This window comes from Sciurus carolinensis, chromosome 10, assembly GCF_902686445.1.
Source record: "Sciurus carolinensis chromosome 10, mSciCar1.2, whole genome shotgun sequence".
Taxonomy (NCBI): Eukaryota; Metazoa; Chordata; class Mammalia; order Rodentia; family Sciuridae; genus Sciurus; species Sciurus carolinensis.
Genome location: NC_062222.1, coordinates 18924390 through 18938381, shown reverse-complemented (window position 1 = coordinate 18938381; position 13992 = coordinate 18924390). Strand labels below are relative to the sequence as shown.

The following is a 13992-nucleotide window of genomic DNA, read 5'->3' as shown; positions in this document are numbered from 1 at the left end:
CAAGAGTAGGTTTAAAAATAAACATCAATTAAAGCATAGATCATATAATTCATTTAATTATATAAGTGAAATCCACAGGAGATAAACAAAATAAATACTCTTTATCTTCTAGTTCTTTTCTCAAAGCCCCACTTCTAGCAGAAAATGGAAAGGATGCGTGGGGGAAAGCAGACAGGTATGATTTTACTTTCTACAATTTCATGAAAGCACGTTGTTAAGCCCTGTGAAGCCAGAAGGGTATGTTTAAGTGCAGTAAGGTGTGAATTTTCATTTATTATCCACATGGTTTTCTTCTCAGTTAGAACTAAGAGCCTGTCTATCCCTCCCTATGGATTCAAGAGACCGTTTTTTACAAGTAGTGCTTGATTTGTGAAAAAATAGAGGGAACTTGTACTGAGATTTTTCTGTGGGTTGAGCTCTGCCTCAGAAGCAGAGACACACTACTGGAAAGCACTTTTTCTTGTGAACTTCCATGCTTGGTTATCACCCTGCCCTTCCTCCCTCATGTATTCCTTCCCTTTCCTTCTTGCCTATTCCTTATCTCTCATCTATATTTTTCTTTAACTCCACTTCTAAAATAGTAGTTTGGCTGAGCCAAATAGGTTGGGAAGGAGGAGGAGGCGTTGAAAATAACAGTGAGAGTCTCAGGATATGAACTTGTGATCAGGGACCAATGGAAGAACCACTTTCTCTTCTTGCCTGCCTCCTACCTCCTTCCAGTCCTGAGCATAAGTCAAGAATACAAGTGTCTTAGAGTTATTTATCTCCAGATAGGTTATACAAGGTCACAGGTGGGGAGACCAGTTTATAGGCCATTGCAGTAATTCTAGTAGTAGGACATGTAGCATCAGGATATTTGCAATGAGTTGGAAACAAGTGGTTGGATTCTGGGTATATTTTGAAGGAAAAGAAGGGCTTTCCTGAAAAATTGGACAAAATGTAGGCAGGGGAGAATAAGGTCATTGACCACATCCAGTGGTTATGTCATAAACTGTGACAGAGAAGACAGTGGAGCTGATGGTTGAAAATAGGAGCTGATCAGGAGCAGCATAGAACTCTTAGGTTCCAACTGTCAAAGAGGAGAGCTGTTATTTTAATTGAAATTCAGGAAAAATGTCCAGGTTGGAGATATTCATTTGGAATCATGAACATAATTGATACATTTAAACCACAAGATTAAATAAGCTTACTTAGGAGAGATATGTAGATCAACAAGACAAGAGTTCTAAGGACTGAATTCTGGTACATGCTGACCCTAGAAAATGGGAATAAGAAAGACCAGCAAAAAAGTATGGAGGAGGTGGATGGCATAGTACAGACTATTGAAGTCTTTGTTCAAATTGTATTTTGGCTAGCAATTAGAGTTTATGAACATGATTTCACTGTGTACCTTATATTTCCTTACGTCTTCAAAAAATAATATACCTAGTTATAGTTGACATACACAGAAGGATGGGTAACTATTTGTGTTCTACTTACATTGATACTAAATATATGTTTTAGTTAGCTCTTTCACTGCTGTGACTAAATGACCCAATCAGCACAACCATAGAGGAGGAGAAGTTTATTTGAGGGCTTACGGCTTCAGAAGTCTCAATCCATGGACAGCCGACTCCATTCCTCAGGGCTCAGGGTGAGAGACAGGAACAACATGGCAGAAGAGTGTAGCAGAAGGAAGCAGATAGACCTCACTTGCCAAAGGCAAAGGCATACCCAAAGCCACACCCCAATTCCACCTCCTCCAGGCACACCCCACCACTTCAGTTACCACACAGTTAACCCCTATCAGGAATTAAATCATAGATTGGGTAAAGACTCCCAGAACCCCATCATTTCTCCCCAAACCTTCTTACACTGTGTCACATGTGAGTCTTGGGGAGCACTTCACATCCAAACCATAACTATATATTAAAGTTTTAGGTAAATAGATAAATTATAAATGCATACTTTAATTCACTGTTTAATCTATAGAAAAATGATAAACTAATTTCAATTTTCAATATCCATGATTTGCTCTATTGTATATAAATGTATTTTATCTAAATAAATGCTTCTTCTTTCTTCTGATTTTACCTGATTGATAGTTGATTCAGGTGTTTGGATTCAGTTAAACTTTCATACCACCGCAAAATAGAGTTTAGATATATTCTTTTTATCTAGATAATTAAATTATACTCATAACTTTCCATTTAAGAAGCTGTAACCATTAAAATATATGACATGTTTAAGGAGTAAAGCACTGAATAGGTACATGAAATTTATGTATACTTAAAATTATTTTGTGGGTGGTGATATTTTTCTCCATACCATACTATTTCATCCTGGACACCAACCTTGACTTTTATCGTGGAAAATGAAACTTCAACCTCATTAGGTAAGATGCTCATCTTTAAAAGACATTAGGCAGGGAGCACATTGGGAGGGAAAAGATGAAAGGGTGATGGGAAATGTCAGGAGAGGAGACACCAGCAAGGAGAAAGGAGCCAAAGCAAAGTGTGCAGAATAAAGATGGAGTGTCACGGTAGCCCTGTATACAATTCCAAGAAAATTAGAATAACTTAAGAAGGGACTTGGGTAAAAGTAAAAAAGAATAAATGGAGTAAGGGCATGGGGGCCAGAAATGATACAGTGCAGAATGAGGAGTCAGGTAAAGAGGAAGATGGAGACCACATGGTCTGTAGCAGGGCAGCTTTCCAAGAACTAAGCAGTGGGTGGCCTCTGAGTACCCATCAGACCACAAGAGGAAGCAAACTCTAGTGGCAGAGCAGCAGGCCAGCCAGCTGCATTGGGTTTATAGTCTCTCTGGCTCCCTGAGGTCAGAGCTGGGGGGAGGGGGTCAAACCTCTACCTCACCCTGGTGACACATCAGTATCTTCAGATAACTGTCTCCAAAATAGCATGGAATTGTCTGAATTAGGAAGGACCTTGGTGGGTTGACTTTTGTAGACTCTCTCAAGGAAATAGTCACAGTTTTTGTTCTATAGGCCTGGGTCCCCACCACAGGATGAACCAGGAATAGACACAAGTCATCCACAGGATCTGTTGCTTCCTTTCTCCTCTCTTTAAGTGCTATTTGTTACTTGTCTTAATTAACATTAAAATATATAATAACTTGTTAAGGTTTATTGTAACTGCTGACATTTAAAACCTCCAAGTAGGAAATGAGAGCAAATCCTTGTGTCAATCAAACTCTGCATTTCTTAGCCTTTGTAAAGCTGTCATTCTTCACTGACTCTTTGTTCCAGCTTCTAAATAGCTGAAGCATCCAAGGACTTTTATTTTCATCATTTTGTAACAAATGAATAGTAAATAAAATATGGGGAATATTTCTTATATGCTTGCTAAAGAATATCATCTCCTTAAAGATTCTGTTATGTCCCCCCTGAAAAAAAATTAGTAGAGAAGAGAAGGCTTACATGTTAATTTTTTTTAATGATTTCTAATTTTTCAAGATGAGAAATGGAATTATGGGAATTTAAGTAATTTACTTGGGAACTGTAGGGAAAAGAGCTAACAAATACTCAACATAGGTTGCAAATTATTGTGCAAGACTACTTTAAGAGTCTAGTGTAGTCAGGTGTAGCCTAGCATGGTGGTGTATGCCTGAAATCCTAGCAACTAGGGAGGATGAGACAGGAGGATCTCAAGTTCAAAGTCAGCCTTAGCAACGTAGTGAGCCCCTGTCTCCAAATAAAAAATAAAAAGGGTTGGAGATGTGGCTCAGTGGTTGAACATCCCTGGGTTTAATCCCTGGTGCAAAAAAAAAATGTTGTAAAGACACAGGCAGATTTGTACCAACCATGACTCTACTCATTCCTGCTGGATGGGGTTTTGCTGCTTTACTCATTTCTCTGATGCAATGCCTCCTTTGTCTTTCCTGCTGAAACTGACCAAAGATATCTTTGCTTTATGAATCCCTAACTCCCATGACATTCTCAATCAGTTCCTACATGATGGTAATGAAAGTCAATAATCGTTCAGTTAATAATCCATTTTAAATTTCTTTAAAGGTCAGATGGGAAACCATAAGGAACAAAAAGGTGGTGATAAAGTAATAGAATAAAATTTTTATGCTATAAAATTCTTCTTCTATTCAATAAAATTAGCCATCTGCCCACCTGGCATTAATTTCTTTTCTTCCTATTTCTGTGTTTTAATACTTATTCCTTCTCCTCCTTGACCAGTACCATAGGGAATATAGAGGTAGTGGTTATTTGAATGCTTACTCTAATACCAAACACTATTTTAGGCACCTCACATGAATGATCTCTAATCTTACCTACCTCATAGAATTGTTTGGATAATGATTCCCATTTCCCTGATGAGGAAGCTGAAGGTTGCCCAAGATTATCAAGTTAGTAAGTGGCAAACCAGGATTTAGGATGACAATGACTTGAATATAGTCACACACTTTTTTCTCTGTACTAGGTGGCCTCAAGTCCATTAGTAATTAATAATAATAATAATAATAATTTTTGAATACTACTATTTGATATATATATCTACATATATCTACACATCTTCACATTCATTTATATGTATATGTAGATATATGTATATATATTCATGTGGAATCTTTCTAGTGGTTGAACAAGAACTAGATGTATTTAACCTAGTCTTTAAAAAAAGTACGTTTGCCACCTTACTTAAAAACTTCTAGGAGTAATAGAGCAAAGGAAGAGAGAAGGTGAAGGAAAGAAGTAAGTACTGGGAAGTGAAATTGACCAAAACCTGTTTTGTGAATGTATGAATATGTAACAACAGATCCCACTGTTAGGTATAATTATAATGCACCAATTAAAAAAAAAACAGAAAATTGTTAGGATATCATCAAATTCCCTTAGAATAATTCTTATCTCTTCCACAGGGAGTAATGCCATTTGGAGTTCTGTTTATCATCAACCATCTGGTATTAAAGGTTACAAATCCTTTCTGCTTTGGGTGTAATGTGCCATTATCTTTGCTGTTGCAGTACTGGGTACCAGTTTATTTACTATTCACCTGAAAATACAGCGAAAGCAAAAGAAGTTCTCAGCAACATCAATCAACTACAACCTCTGATAGCGACCCATGCGGACCTGCTGCTTAATTCTGCAAGCCAACGTTCTCCAGACAGCCTGAAGAATTCTTTAAAGATGCTTTCAGAGAAAGTAAGATCCGGGTCTTCTCTACAGTGGGGAAATGAAATCCACCCAGCCCCACTGGCGTTGCTTTCTGCATACATTGCCTTTCATAGCATCTGGAAATGTAAGAGACTGGGTTAAAAGGGAGCTTCAAAGTGTTGCCACAGGATCAAAATGAATTGGCCTTATTCTCTTTTCAAATCTTACTGAGCATTATTTTTCTTTCCTAGTAGGAAGTGAAACCTGTTATTGGTTGGTGTACGCTTTCTCTTTTCCTTGGCACCTTTATTTTCTTTGGCTTATGGTCTTGTTAAGTGACTTAAGTTAGATTTTGGAAAGTATTTTCCTCTGTTGATCACCTAATTTTTCTGCATGTAAAGCTATGCGTTTGAATCAGAATGTCACTTCCTTTGAATGCAGAACTTTGATGTGGCTTCACACTAGTTGCATGGGGATAATTCCCCTGCTTTCTACAATATTACCTGCTGGGAGAAGATTCTAAAAATTTCTAGAAGTATTAGTTATTGTTTGAGACATACTAGAACCTAAGTCTGGATATTTCCAAGAATGACTTGCTCCTATCTGCAGAAAGGAAAGTTGATCTAGCATGGGACAGACACTTCATATCAACTTTCATAGCTAATTAGGGCAGCAGCGTGACATAGAGCCAAGACAGAAAAGGACAAATTGCAACCTGTCTTTAAAGGTAAAACCAGGTGTCATGGAGTCTAATGCCAATGTGCTCATCCAGCATCTCTGCATTCTGACATCTTATAATTTGCTATGAAATACTTATAATGAAACTGACCAATGGAAACATTTGTATTACAAATCTAGAGTAAATAAAAAGTTTACTTCTTTTACCTCTTTCTGAAGCATAGATTCATCGAAACTCAGATTTTATGTATATCTATCATTTTACTCAGATAATTGAAAATTTAATAATAGTACCATCTTGCTACCTGTGTAGCATTTTAGTTTAAATTTCATCCTTTTCATACATTTTCTCATAGGAAAAAACTAATATCTATTTTTATGAAAAATTAGCCGATATCTGTGCAGAAAGATCAAGTGACGTGTTTTCTTAGTTTTTTTGTTAATTTTATTTTTTCGTTTTTTGGTATCAGGGATTGAACTCAGGGGCACTTGACCACTGAGCCACATCCCCAGCCCTATTTTGTATTTCATTTAGAGACAGGGTCTCACTGAGTTGCTTAGCACCTCGCCGTTGTGGAGGCCAACTTTGAACTTTCGATCCTCCTGCCTCAGCCTCCATAGCTGGTGGGATTACAGATGTGACCCAGTACACCTAATATTTTAAAAAGTCAAAGATCAGAACCCCAAACCCAAAATATCTAGTTTGAAATGTAGCATTTTTTTCCATGCCATAACAGGCGCCTCCATTGTGAAAAGGGAGGAAAATATTGACCAAATTTTACAAGTACATACTTCATGTCAAAGCAAGGGCCTACATGGCTTTTGCTACCTTATTTAGTCTTCACAATGTGGGGTGCGTATTAGCATCATTTTTTTACTCTAAGAAGTCCAAAATGTTAGAAATCATGTAACTGGAAATCATATCTAGACTAAAACCCAGGAATCCAACAAAACCAGGGGTTCAAACCCAGGGCTGTGCCCTTTATGTAATATATATATTCTGACATTTCCTTATTTAAAATACTCAAAATTCTTTTTTTTTTGGACAAAGTCCTTAGTGATAAGTACATATTCTAGTATTCAACAAATACATCTTTAGGGCCAAGGGAGAAAAGAAGAAATAAAAGATTGTTGCATACAGTAAAATAATATAATCTCATTTTGGTTCATTTCTCTTTTGGATTTGTAGATGAGGTAGGGTTTTTCTGGGCTCACCTAAGCAGAAAATTTTAGCAAATAGCACATCACTGCAGTGATTACAGAGCAGTATTTATATTCTTCCTGTGCATTGGGCAGGGATTTGCCATTTCATACATCATTTACAACTTGCTGCAGTGATGGAGGGGGGCACTTTCTGCTTCTTTAATCCAGTGCTGCTCCAACTTTTCCCCCTACGTTTTCTACAGGGTAGATAAGCTTTGCCTACTAATAAATCCCTCAGCCCTTGGAACAAGGAGGATCTTTCTCAAGTTAATTTTGCAAGCCATGCATTCTTTTAAAAATTCCTGCCTGGAATTTCAAAGAATTATCTCAGTTAACAATTTTGCATAGTCTATGAAGACTGTGAGTAGCTCCTAGTGTAGAATAAAGTGTGATCCACAAGTTCACCATGAAAGGAAAATTGTTTTAGTGATATCTCAAGTTTAAATGTAATTTAATATTTTTGGAATGTAAGTTTTTAAAGTTTCATTTTTCTAAGTTTGAGGGGTTTAAAACACTGGATTAGAGAATAATTTTTTCTTCATCGATAGTCCCAGTTTAAAAAATAAATTTTACTATATATATTTAAGACATGCAGCATGATCTTATGGAACACATACAGATAATTAAAAGGTTACCAGGATGAAGCACATTAGCCTCTTATACACATATCCTTTTTTTGTTGTGTTTGTGGCTGGAGCAGCTAAAACTCACTCATTTCATGTGAATTTCAAATACAAAGCAGTTTCATTAGCTATTCTCATGCCATATGTTAGATTTCTGCACTTGCCCGTCTTACATATCTGATAGTCTATATCCTCTGACCTACATTTCATTATTCCTTTTATGGATTCTGAATGGGTCTATTTGGAAAATAATTTCTTATTTTTTTTAGGAACTCATCCATAGAGCATATTTCAGAAGTAATAGGAATGGTTTTATATTCATACTTGGCAGGGAACTCAGAAGGTTTTACAGTCTTTGAGCATCTGTACCTGGATGAGGTCTCTGGAGTGGACTCCGTGTGGCGGGGAAAGCTGAGGGCAGCCCAGGGGTAATGTGGTAGGAAGTACTCAATTAGTTTGTGATGGGATGTCATCTCTGCTCTTAGGTAAACCAGTGCATCTGGAGATGATAGAAATGGAGTCATTATCAATTAAACATATACTCAGAGTCCGTGGAAAGACAAGAGGTGACAGGGGAGCCTAACTTGCTGACATATTCAGGGAAATCACAGAGTAGACAGTACTTTTAGATCCTAAAGCAATTCATAGCATCTCTGCTGCCATAGAGCACCAAAGTATCGGTCTGAGGTTCCAAACAAAATTCCATCCTGAACACTCATTGGTAGAAAGAAAGAAACACACACAACTTATAAAAAGTAAAAGTATTTCCTGAATTCATACAGTTCACCAGGCACTGTGCCTGACACTAGGGACCCTGGCAGAATAAAAATAAGACTGATTATTTTTCACAAGAAATGCAGAGTTCTTAGAGGTAAGAGTTGTGGTGGTAATGACGATGACAAGGTAAGGTGGCATTTAGCTGAGACTTAGCTGCCGTAAGGTGTTCACTTTTCACAATTCCATGAGGAAGTTGCTATTTTCTACACTGATTCCTCCTAATCCTATGAGCTATTTTTTGGATTCTCATTTTACACTGTTAAGGAAACCGAGGCACAGAACCATTACATAATGTGCTTACAGTCACACCAGTCGGTTTTCTGGCTCCAGATTCTGTGAGCTTAACTACTGTCCTGTCTTTGAATGTCCCATGAGTTTTTGATAGACATTCATACATAGGACCAAGGAGACAAGTAAGTGTGTGCTAAAGAACATAAGTGAAATTTTACAATAATGAACATTTTCTATAGTTATCTCTTGTTCTAATATGCACCAACTACATTGAATTGAAACTCTTAGTATATCTCCTGATGGAGAATTGGATTTGTTTGTTGCATATTAGTTCTTGGAAATATTAAATAATTTTATAAGATCCTAATACTAGACAAGTTCTGAGTTTATCTGAATTAATTACAAAAGAAAAGACAAAGGATAAGTCAAAATTTTAACATGCAATATTGAAATTTACTATTAGAGTGGGATAAAAATGCACTTTTCTTTTCCTCAGATTAAATTTGAGATATTTCAGGAAAATATACCCAAGGAAAAATGTTAGTAAATTCAAGCTGAAAAGAATAGCAAAATGAATGTAGGTAATATATGTTGTTTCTCATAGTTCAGAAATACGTGTGACGTTAACTTTCAAATGCCCACTGCTTTCTCTTTTCCATAGAGAATGATGGGCCTTGTTTACAAAGTCATTATTACCTGCTCATTAAAAAGCATCAGTGAGAACCTAATTGTGTATGGTATTGTACTCAATGCTATATAATAAATACTACATAGACATGGTCCTTAACTTTTACAAACTAAGACTTTAAGAATGGGGTGTTTCCAGTGTTACAATGGTTAAATGGTTAGAATTGCAAATATTAGAGTTATATTACAGTATATTTAAGAAATTCTGTTTACTAATATTCTTGAATTTCAGTATACTCTACTAAAACATTCTGTGTGTTGAAGGAAAAATGAAAAGCATTTCATTCTAGAACTCAACTCCAGATTTTCTTAAGAAATATTCTGTTTCTATGAGAGTAATGCTGGGAAAACACTGTGGTAAGAAATTGAAGATACACATAATATAGAGGAGACTTTTAATTATACTGATTTCTTAGATACTGCAAGGAAATTTCTTATTGTTTATTTGCTTCAACCATTCCTAAGTCTATCTCAGCCCTAAACTTTAAGATCAGATTTAGTGAATGAAGAATTTTGATTTATTATCTATGATTATAGCCTGTACATATCAAGGGTCTAGAGGGAACTTTAGAATAACTGGTTTAGATGAAGATTAAATTTTAAGATTAGAATTTATGCTTTGGTTTTCATAAATCCTTCCAAGTGATAAATACTTAATTTATGAAATAATATTATACAATTAACAAAATTTGTGTTTATTAGAAAACTGGAGAATAGGACAAAACAAAGATAAGAAAATATGACAATGTTAAGAATGAAACTTGCATATAAAAAAATCAGAATGGTCTCTGTTCTATCCATGATGGAGACACATGGATCCTCTCACCTTAAAAAATGCTAAGACTGGACAAAATGGTTGTCAGTCACTTGAAAATAGGGAGCACAGAAAGGTAACAGACTATGTGATCCTTAATTACTGAGCTTACTTTTAAAGGCATTTTCCAGGCTGAGCATTTGGGAGTGGAAACACAAACAGTATGTTCTCAAATTGAGTAAATAAGGATTAGAGTTTAGGAAATCCAAGATAGCTAGAAATAATAGAGCAGAGTATCAGAAAAGAGAAATCTTCATATAGATAGAGCCTTGTCGTCCTATAAATGAGTGCCTTTAAATATTTACTTGAGTTCTGATTTATGTTTGATTGAGAATAAACTAGCCATATTCAGAAAAGGAAATACCAAAAATACACCAAAAACAATCTTTCCTGGTGATTACACAGGGCTGATAATAATTTATCTTTCTGCCAATAGCACAAAAAAGAGATGCTCAAGGAATTAAGTAGCATCATCACAAGAACATGGCCCTAGTAGTGGAGCTAAATTAGTACTAAAGATTACTCCTAATCCATCCTAATAAGGCTTTAAAATAAGGATTGAAAGAATTCCACTGATTTTGAGTAACTTAACTTAAAACAAAACATTATTCTTTAATGGATTATATTAAAATTTAGAAACCAACAATGCAAAATCAAACATGTAATGAAGCAGGAAAATATAAACCATAACTAGAAGCAAAAATGGGATATAAACAGATCCAGTGACAGAGATGTTTACATTAGCAGATAAGGACTCTAAAATAGGAATTTTGTATATTCTTCATATATTTTAGATATTAGAGAAAAAACAGAATGAGCAGAATGATAGAAGATTTTTTAAAAGAATCAACTAGATGTGTTGGTGCATACCTATAATCCGAGGTACTTGGGAGACTGAGGTAAGGAGGATCACAGATTGGGGCCATACAACTTAGTATGACTCTCTCTCAAAAAATAAAAAAAAAAACCAAAAGGCTGGGAACATGGTCCAGTGATAGAGCACCCCAGGGTTCAATCCTTAGTACCACAAAATAAATAATAGATAGGTACAAAAATAAAAAAGAATCACAAAGAACTCAGAAGTATAAAGCAGTTTCTGAGATAATAGTCTATGCTTGGTGAATTAATAGTAAATTGATCACTGTACAAGTTTAGTGAATTTGTAAACATAGCCTTAAAAACTATTCAAAGGAAACAGGGCAAAACCACTGTAAAACATGAGCAGAACATGAATGACTTAAAAAGCAATGTCAAGAAGGCTGATATCTGAGTCCAAGAAGAAGAGGGTGAGAGGGAGCATAAAATGATTTGCAAAAATAATGATCAAAAATTTTCATGATTTGACGAAATAGAAAACTAGTAACTCAAGGAACTCAAGATACTCTGAGCAGAATAAATACAGAAAAAGAAACTCAGGTATATCATAACCAAATTACTGAAAAACAAAGATAACAGGAAATTGTATGTGTGTGGTTGGGGGGACGCAAGCAAAAAGGGTCACATGCAGAGAACATCACTGAGAATGACAGCCAACTCTTAATTAGGCACTATGAAAACCAGAAGACAGTGGAGTAACATCTTCTAAGTACTGACCAAAGAAAAGATGATAATTTACAGTTTCATTTCCAGAGACGTTATCTGCCAAAAATAAAGGTAAAGAGAAGACAGATAAAGGATTTTATAGCAGATGCGCACTACAACAAGTGGCAAAGAAAAGCCATCAGGGAGAAAAAATGATACCAGGGAGATTTGGATGTACACAAAGAATAGAGAGAGAGACAGTCAATATGTGAACAGATAGTTCAAAAACTTCAACTTTTTAATTTCCTTAAGTATATTTACTTTCAAGCAAAAAATACTAGTGAGGATATTGTGGTTTGTGAAATATCAGTGTAGCACAGACTTATAGATTAATGGAATGGCATAGAGAACCCAGAAATAGATTGATACTTTATGTCGAAATAACTTTAGACCAAAACACAAATTAATTTTATTCAGCAAAAGATATCTTTTTACCATACTATGCAGGAATGACTGGGCATACAGATGCACATATAAAATTTAACTTAAAGTAGATCATAGACCTTTATATATAATCTAAAAGAAATTTTAAAAAGAAACTTCTGGAAATTTTACATAGGAGAAAATATTTATCATCTTGAGTTAGACAAATATTTCTTGCATTCAAAACCATGAGTCAAAAAAGAAAAATGATATGTAATACTTTAATAAATTTAAAAATTTTATATTTCAGAAGACACTATTAAAATTAAAAGACAAGCCATGAACTTGGAGAAAGAATCTATAAAATATATATCATACAAAACCCTTCTACCAGAATATAAGAAGTGTTTACACAACTTAATAATAATAGATTGAGTTAGGACAAAGAATTTGAATCATTAGGTCTTATTGGGCATTACAAAATGTCTGTAATGGTCCTTAGGGAACTTGCTAAATGTACAAATTCTGATTTAGTAATTTAGGGCTGAGACTCATTATTTGTGGCCTCTGGGTAACATTCTGAGAAAAACAAAGTTAGCTTATAAAAGTAAATCAGCCACTAAGAAGGATGTGGAAAGTATCCATTGGAATGTAGAAGGATCTTAAATGGAACTAACTTTGGAATTGTAAAGAAAGAGTCAGTCTTTGAAATTCTTGAAAAGAGTAAACTAGAAGAAATCAGAGACAAATTTAGACTATTGGTATCACTGAGGATATTCCAGAGGTTTAGATTCCCAGCTGATGGATAGTAATGATAACACTCAGAAGGAAAATCTAAGAATAGATTTAAAAAACAAAACAAGCAAACAAAAACCACTTGAGATCAGTCTGGGACTCCTAAACTCAAAGGACTTTAAGTGGAAATAGATGATAGAGATGGTTCAGGAGGTGGATAGAAATGGATTTTAGAGACTTTGGCAGAAAGATTCTAGTAGAAGCTTTGAGGGAATGGATTATATCACCGGTAGGGAAAATAGGTTTCGAAAGAGTGATTTAGGCTCTTGGGGTTCCCTTTACAGCATTTTGGGTGAACGGGATGATGAGTCAAAACATGAAACTAAAGAAGTTCAGTCAAAAAAAAAAAAAAAAAGTAGCACAAACAGAAGAGTATAGTTTATAGTGAGCTCCATTAAGAGTTTCACAGATAGACACTGTAATTTGACACAAACTAGGAAATGGTTACCTGCTTTGTCTTAGGTCAAGTGCATGATACATAGCTGCCCAATGTCAGGTAAACTATTGGCTGTTAAATATTCATTCCAATGACAGCATATAAGAATATAGTTATATGAAATAATGAAAGCATATCACATACAAAGTAAACAGGATTCTTTCCTGCTGCATACATGATTACTAAAATCATAATCACTTGTTTATGCCATTGACTGCTTCTATATTACAAGTGGAATTGGACATCATCTTGATATTTTTTTCAATGAGAATGAAATTGTAAATAGAACAGAATTTAGTTGAATTTGTTGAGATATCTAATAAAAAAGTGTTCTTAAATGAACATAGTCTAACAATTCCTCTGTCATTCATATTCAGAAAAGTAGGAAGTTATCTCCACTCATCCCCAGGAGAAGTAATTCTAAGTGGTTTTAAACTTACAGATATTTTTGTGTTTTGCTTCAAAGAATAGTTATATGGGAATATGGTTTTGAAAAATGTCAGTATAATAAAAAACATTTCATTTTGAAGATAGCATTATTTTTTAAAATTTTTAGACAAGTGAATTAGATTTTCCTTGGTTCTGAGTTTATTATTTTTATTATATTGTTAAGCTGGTACATTAAATAAATTTTTATTATAATATTTATACAGCTTTTCTTCTTGCATTTAATGTAGTACAGACTGAGTCAGAAAAGGAATA

At 34.9% G+C, this 13992-nt stretch overlaps 1 protein-coding gene across 2 annotated transcripts in view; it reads left to right on the top strand.

The window, feature by feature from the left end:
* The window catches only part of Inpp4b (inositol polyphosphate-4-phosphatase type II B), a 784856-nt gene that overhangs the window by 647838 nt on the left and 123026 nt on the right, over positions 1 to 13992 (top strand). The window contains exons 6-7 of one of the 2 annotated variants that reach the window (XM_047566291.1): positions 113 to 175; positions 4973 to 5150. In XM_047566291.1, the coding sequence (XP_047422247.1) occupies positions 113 to 175; positions 4973 to 5150 (241 nt within the window). The remainder of the gene's footprint in view (positions 1 to 112; positions 176 to 4972; positions 5151 to 13992) is intronic. The other variant, XM_047566293.1, reaches the window with a different exon arrangement.